Raw genomic sequence first — 7110 nt, 5'->3', positions numbered from 1 at the left:
AGCGCTGCGGCTCCTCAAGTTCCCCGACCTCGACCGGCACGTCCCGCGTCGGGTGAGCTGACCCCTGGCCGTGTGCTGTTGCGTCTCCTATCTCGATAGGAAACGTGGGTGCAGCGCTCTGACCCTCGGCTGGCTCTGTTCGTTCCTTTTCCAGACCTTTCCTCTACCTCTCCTGTACTTCGGGAACCAAATCACGGGGCTCTTCAGCACCAAGAAGTTGAAGTAAGGACGTGGGGCGCTGGGGGTGCGGCTGGGTGCTGCCGTGGGGTGATGGGGGGGATGGAGAGGAGTTCAGGGCACCTCACCCTGCTGAGCCTTCCCCGCAGCCTGCCCATGTTCACCGTGCTGCGGAGGTTCTCCATCCTCTTCACCATGTTTGCCGAAGGAGTTCTGCTCAAGTGAGTTTCCTTGGGGCTCTGGGGTTCGAGGGTTGGGATCCGTTTTCTGGGCTGGGGGTCGTGGCTCCGAGCTGGGCTGGAGGAGAGCGTGGGTGGGAGCAGGAGCCTGGCACGGTTGCACGGGGCAGCAGCACGTTTCCAGCTCTGCTGCCTGCTCCCAGTGTGCCTACAGGGCTGGTGGGGTCCCGTACTTTGCCCCTGTTTGCAGCTTTCACATGGGCTGTACGCAGTCTGGGGGATGGAAGGCACGGTGCTCATCCTGCTGCTGCGTCCCCAAAGGTGCTGGGGCTGGAGAGACCCAGAGCAACCACCACCGCGGACCCCTTGCTGTTGTGGGCAGGGTTGCAGGGCTCCCTAAACGCATGCATTGCATCACCGCTGCTCCCAGCTGCTTTCCCTCCTGCTATGGGGGCTCTGCGTGTCTGTGGCTGACGAGGTGCCCTCTTTCCTCTCCTTTTAGGAAGAAGTTCTCCTGGGGCGTGCAGATGACGGTGTTTGCGATGATCATCGGCGCCTTCGTGGCTGCCAGGTGAGCTCCCCATTCCCTCACAAGTCGTGACTTTGCTCAGTGCCTGTCGGAGCCCCAGTGCAGCCAGCAGAGCTGCCACACGCTCAGTAAAGTGCAGCATTTGGAGGCCTTGCAGTGTGAAGTCCTATCCGTGCACTCTGAGCCATTCACGGCACGAAGGAGACAGCTGGGGCTCTTTTCTCCTTGCAAGGAGCTGCCAAGCTTCTCCTGGCACACATGTCCATGTGTCCCGGCACAGAGGGTGAGCGGGGACCTTTTCCCCTCCAGACATGCTCTGCAGGAGGAAGGAATGTTTTCCAGACTCCAGTCCCTCTCTGCATGATTAACTTTTCCTGACAGCTCACCGACAGACAGGAGCTGGAATAAATCTCCCAAGCGCTGCGCTCAGCGTGGCTGGGAGCTCTCACTGTTTTCCCTCCCCAGCGCTGACTTGGCGTTCGACCTGGAAGGATATATTTTTATCCTCATTAATGATGCCTTAACAGCTGCAAACGGTGCCTACGTGAAGCAGAAGCTGGATTCCAAGGTAGGCTGCCCCTCCTTGTGCTGCTCAGTGGCAGCCCGTGGCCTTGTCACCTCTGCTGTGCCCACAGTCCCACCCAGTGCCACCGTGTCCCTTGCTCAGATGCTGTTGGCTCTCCTGGTCCCAAACTGCCGTGTTCGTCCTTGAAGCCTCACTGTGATGCTCTGCTGTTGGGAGGGAGAATGAGGGGCTGATGGGCAGCACGCTGCCTCACACAGAACCCTTCAGGCAGACCTGGCAGATCACAGAATGGCGTCTGGCTCATGCAGAGCGCTCTGATTCTTGGTCTCCTGGAGCCCCATTCAGCTCCCAGCCCTCAGCAGTGACATGAATGAGGGTTTGTTCCTGCCTGGAGCCTGCTTACACACAGCTGTTTCCTATTTCCAGGAGCTGGGGAAATACGGCCTGCTTTACTACAATGCACTGTTCATGATCCTTCCCACCCTAACTATTGCCTACTTCACTGGAGATGCACAGAAGGTAGGAGCCCTGCCCCAAAAGCACAGTTTGTAGTGACAAAGCGTTGCCTGGAGGAGCACGTTACTGTTCTAATGCACTTCTCTGCAGCTCAGCCTTCTTGCACAGAGCAGCAAATGCTCCAGATGTGAAACCGTGGAGTAGCTCCCTATCCCCAACCTGCACACAGTGCCACGTGGCAGCACAGAGGGCTTTGGGGCCACGCTTTGGGGTAGAGAGGGGAAACTGCCCGGTAGAAAGTAACTGCTCTGCTTGGCTTAAAATGCACAGATGTGCTGTATTTGGGGCATTTTTGCAATGCTGGAGGAATGGGGAAGTGTGAGAGCAATAAGTGAAACCAACTATTACTTAAAACAAAGAAGTTCAGTGTTAATAGTCTAAATGGTTTCTGCAAACGTTGGTCGCTGCAGCAGAGCACACCTTGGGTTGCTTTGGAGCAGTGCTGTTGCCCCTGCATGGTTTGCTCTGCTGCAGCCCTGCATGCCCGTGCTGTTGTGTTACTCCTGCGCTAATTAATGTCTGGTTCCACCTGGGGGGGCTTAATGGCTCATTGCCACGGGGCTGAGCCTCAGTGCCAGCCACTAAGCTAACGGCTAGCATGGAGCACTGAGTGGAGCTGTAGCTTGGGATAAAGCACTTCTTTATGGACAGAGGCACTGTGCAGCCTCTGTTCAGCTGCACAGAATCTCCTCTTACTGCTTTTTTTTCCCCTCCCTGAATAAACTTCTTTTCCCCGGCTGTGCTCCTGGTGCCGGATGCACAAAGCCACGCTGTTTGGGACCGTGCAGCCATGCACGCTGCAGCTGGGCTGTGGAGGTGCTCGGGGCTGCTGGGTGCCCATACAGCCTCCTGCTGCACGTGGAGATGGGCTGCAGGCCTTCAGCAGCAGCAGCGTAACGGCTTTCTGCCCTGCGGAGAGGAGAAATGTGCCTGCTGACAGCTGTGAGCAGCTTTATGCTGTGCTGCGGGTGCTAATTAAGAAATCTCAGCAGCCACAAGGATTAAAAACAAAGCCTGCAGGGCAGAGGCAGCCCCCGAAGTGGGCAAGGCCCCCGTGGAGCATGCGAGGAGGTGGAGTGCAGCAGGGCCAAGCTGGGAACAAGGCGCTGCATGCTGTCACAGGGCACTGCAATGCTTAGGGGACGTGATCACTCCATCGCTTTGTAGGGGCTGCTTTCAGCCCTGCTGTGAAGGCAAGGCTTCTGCCCCCATCTCTGAATCTTGGCGTGGCTGAGCCTGGGGACACCTCTGTCCCCAAGCTGGGCCTCCAGAACTGTGCCCAGTCCCTTACCCAGGTCAGGTTGGGGATCCCCAAGGAGGTGACCCTACAGCCTCAGATCCCTGTGCCCCCACTGCATCCTGGTGCTGAGGCTGCTCTTCCCTGGGTGAGGGCTCTGTACTTCTTGAACAGCACCAGGCTCTTGCCAGCAACCCCCCAGCATGCCCACATCTCCCCATTGCTGCTGCAATCCCTCTGCTGCCGTAGCTGGCTTGCTGTCCCCTGGCCCCAGTGTCCAGCAAGTGATGGAGGGCACCCATCTGTACCATGTGGTGCTGGGCCTTGCTGCAGGCTCTGGTCCAGCAGTGGGGTTGCGTACATTGCAGACCCCTCTGAGGCAGAGGCTGCTGTTCCTTGTAGCTTTTGGAGTGCTGCAGGGAGAGCTGGGCAGGTCAGCTGGGGTGAAGGAGGAAGATGATGCATTACTGAGCATCCCACAACATTCATGTTAACTCTCTGCATGAGCTCGCATCCCATGGGATGAAGGCTGCTGTGCTCTGTAAGCCCATGTCAGGGATTTGGCTCTTGTCTTGCCGCTGTGTTCTGAGCCTCTATTTCTTGCAGGCAATGGAGTACCAGGGCTGGGCAGACATGCTGTTCGTTGTGCAGTTCACGCTGTCCTGCGTGATGGGGTAAGGCTGTGGGGCTGGAATGATGGGGCTGTGGAGGGGGCACCTCCATCCCTCCAATGCTGCCTTCTGGGGGTCTGGGTCATTCTGGGTTGGGAAGAGGACTCTCTATCCTGCTGTCTTTCAGCAGCACCGGTCCTATGGGTAGATGAACATTGTTCCTGTGGTGGATGGGAGTGATTGGATGTGGGTTAGGATGAGGGCTGGGAGCTGAGCTGCAGTGCATCCTGACCGCAGCCATTCTTTCCGCAGGTTTATTTTGATGTACTCCACAGTTCTTTGCACTCAGTATAACTCTGCTCTTACAACTACAATAGTTGGCTGCATTAAGGTAAGCGGCGGTTCCGCTCTCGGGGCGAGCGTTGCAGTAATTAGTGCAGTAATTATTGCTCGTCGCACGCATTAAGCAGCCACTGGTGCGTGGGCTGGCAGAGTGCTGGGGCTGTGCCCAGCGGCGCTGTGCTTTCCAATGCCACGTGGCTGCTGCCCTGAGAGTGTTTGGCTGGGAGGCTGAACTTCCTCCAGTATCATCCCATGGGATTCCCTGCTCTGTGCTGCTGCCGTTCTGAGAAGCCCCGGGGGAAGAGGTGCTGGGGAAGGGAGTGATGTTCAGCGGCACTGGGAGCTGAGTGCTGGGCAGCTGTTGGTGTGCGGGGGTCACCCTGTGCTCGGGGTGCTGCTGGCTGCAGTGTGGAGAGCTGTGGGTTTGCACAGTTCTTGCTGCGTGGCACTGACTTGGCTCGGCCTGGGCAAATGAAGTGCAGAAGTAACTGAGAGCTTCTGGGTCACCTCGTCCCGTGGTGGAACAAGCTGGCTGCAGAAATAGATGATGGGTGCCGCTGTGTGTTATTCTGGGTTTTCTGCCCTATGTGAGCTGCCCAACCAGCAGTGCTGGCCCCGCACTGAGGGGTCTGCAGCCCTGCCACCTCTATGGGCACCTGGGGCTGCTCAGCATCAGAATCCAGGCCCCCATTAAGCTGTGTCTCCCAGTGGCTCTAAATTGGCCTCCTGTCGTCCAGGGTTACCAGCACTTGTGTATTTCAGACTTCTCTGCACTGCTTTAAGAACTGCAGTGCATGGTTGCCATGTGAAAACTCACATTCTTGTTTCTTTGCAGAATATTTTAATAACCTATATTGGGATGTTTTTTGGAGGAGACTATATTTTTACATGGATGAACTTCATTGGTCTAAATATCAGGTAAGGACATGGAGATTTTAAACTGGAAAGGGTCAATTTAGACTAGATATTAGGAAGAAATTCCTTACTGTGTGGGGTGGTGAGATGGAACAGGCTGCTCAGAGAGGCTGTGGATGCCCCATCCCTGGAGGTGTTCAAGGCCAGGCTGGATGGAGCTGTGAGCCTATAGCAGGGGGTTGGAACTAAATGATCTTAAAGGTCCCTTCCAACCCAAACTATTCCATGATTCTTTAGAGTGTGTCTTTCTGGGCTGCGCTGGGCAGGAGGAACAGCTTGGTGCAGCTTTTGGAAAAGTCTTTCTGCCCTGGAGTGTTTCTGTACTGGGGAGCAGCCCCTTTGCCTCCTGTCCTGCAGCAGGGTGAGGAAGCACGCCCTGCAGCAGCTCAGGAGTGCACTTGGGGTTGTGTTAAAGAAACCCCCCCCCGACACATGTTCTGGCTGTTTTGCAGTATTGCAGGAAGCCTGGTGTATTCCTACATCACCTTCACAGAGGAGCAGCTCAGCAAGCAGGCCGAGGCGGGCAGCAAGATGGATATTAAGGGCAAAAGCTCCGTGTGAGCACGGATTTGAGCTGCTGAATGCACGCTCTGCTGAGCCCAGCGCTGGCAGAGCACAGAGAGGAGTTGGGGTGTCTGCTGCCTAGTGATGGTGATGCTCTTTGATTTGCACAATCCAGATTGCTGCCTTCAAAAAAATTACGGGAAAGGTGAATGACTGCACATGTAAGCATTAATCTGATTAAGTCTGATTGACTGTGAGGGATTCCTGGCTGCTAAATGACACCGAGGCTTGGCTCGTGCCGGTGGTGCGAGGGATTGAACTGCAGAGGACCCCGGGGCACCTGGAAGTTGTACAGCACGGAGGTGGTGGCTGTGCCAGTCCTGCAGGCTGTCCTCGTGGGGCAGAGGTTGGTGCCCCCAGTGCTGTCACCACGTGCTGCTGCAGGCTGTTGTCTTTGCTTTAACAGACAGGGTTTTAATGCACTGAGCAGCGGGGACTGACTTCTCAAATTGTCTTACATAGCACTTCTTTCTAGGTCTCTCCTTTGACTGTCTTTTGTTGTGTTTTTTTTTTTAACAAAAATTCTCTACAATTTTGGAAGAGAAGAATTTAGTAGAACCACGTGAGGTTTTTGTACACCTTGCTTTGTTCCTGGAAGAGACGTGCTGGCTGTTAAAGCAGCCATGTGCTTCACAGGACCTCCTCTCTGGGGCTGGCGTCGTGAGCAGCTGCACAAAACCTGGCTGTGCTGCTGGCACATGTGCTGCCCTGCTGTCCCCTGGCTGGGACAGGATAACAGCAGCTTCCAGAGCAGAGTCCTGCCATGGATGAAGGCTCAGGCTTTGCAGCAGCTGCAGAGCTTTGCTCTCCGGAGGGTGAAGAGGATGCAGCTCTGGGCAGAGCTGAGCACTGGGACAGATCCTCAGTCCCTGCAAGTCCCTGTCCTCCACCTGCATTTGTAATGTTGCTGTGCTGAGGCATTTGCAGTCAGGATGTCTGTTCTGGTGAGAGCTTTTCTTGTTTATTGTCGAATCTACTGGTTAGATTTCTTGTCCAAACAGTTGAAATATTTTTTAAAAGCTTATTTTGTTTGTAAATGTGCACACTTGGGTGCCAGGTCGGGATGGAATTGCATACACTGGGAAAGCAGAGTTCCTACTGCAGTATTTTCTATGCTATTAATCTACTAAAATGTTTTTCTATACAGAATCTATTTACAAAATGACCAATTTAGTGATTAAAAGGTGACCTTATTTGAATGTAGGGCAGGCTGTGTAGGTCAGTAACAATAGGGGGAAAAATAAAAGGATTTCATGTGCCTCAGTATTTTTGTACTGGCTTCCAATAAAGCAATGAACGTCCTCCTGCCTCGTGTGTGCTTTGTGGGCTGTGTGCTTTGTGGGCTCTGCAGGCTTATCCCCAGCAGGAGGGGGGAGAAAGGGTGAGAGAACTGGGCTTGTTTAGCTTGGAGAAGTGAAGGCTCCAGGTGGACCTCATTGTGGCTTTCCAATACTTGAAGGGAGTGGATAAACAGGAGGGGAGTGGCTGTTAATGAGGAGGGATAGTAATAGGAC

The 7110-nt window shown here is 54.7% G+C and overlaps 1 protein-coding gene across 1 annotated transcript in view; it reads left to right on the top strand.

Moving 5' to 3' along the window:
• Positions 1–6897, top strand: part of SLC35D1 (solute carrier family 35 member D1) — a 7931-nt gene extending 1034 nt beyond the window's left edge. Inside the window, exons 2-11 of the mRNA XM_010716272.3 lie at positions 3–52; positions 155–222; positions 327–398; positions 859–927; positions 1351–1453; positions 1838–1930; positions 3771–3838; positions 4088–4166; positions 4953–5035; positions 5485–6897. Of these exons, the coding sequence (XP_010714574.1) occupies positions 3–52; positions 155–222; positions 327–398; positions 859–927; positions 1351–1453; positions 1838–1930; positions 3771–3838; positions 4088–4166; positions 4953–5035; positions 5485–5593 (794 nt within the window). The 3' untranslated portion in view covers positions 5594–6897. The remainder of the gene's footprint in view (positions 1–2; positions 53–154; positions 223–326; positions 399–858; positions 928–1350; positions 1454–1837; positions 1931–3770; positions 3839–4087; positions 4167–4952; positions 5036–5484) is intronic.
• Positions 6898–7110: the final 213 nt, after the last annotated feature.

Source organism: Meleagris gallopavo, chromosome 10, assembly GCF_000146605.3.
Source record: "Meleagris gallopavo isolate NT-WF06-2002-E0010 breed Aviagen turkey brand Nicholas breeding stock chromosome 10, Turkey_5.1, whole genome shotgun sequence".
Taxonomy (NCBI): domain Eukaryota; kingdom Metazoa; phylum Chordata; class Aves; order Galliformes; family Phasianidae; genus Meleagris; species Meleagris gallopavo.
This window is presented reverse-complemented; position numbering and strand designations above follow the sequence as displayed.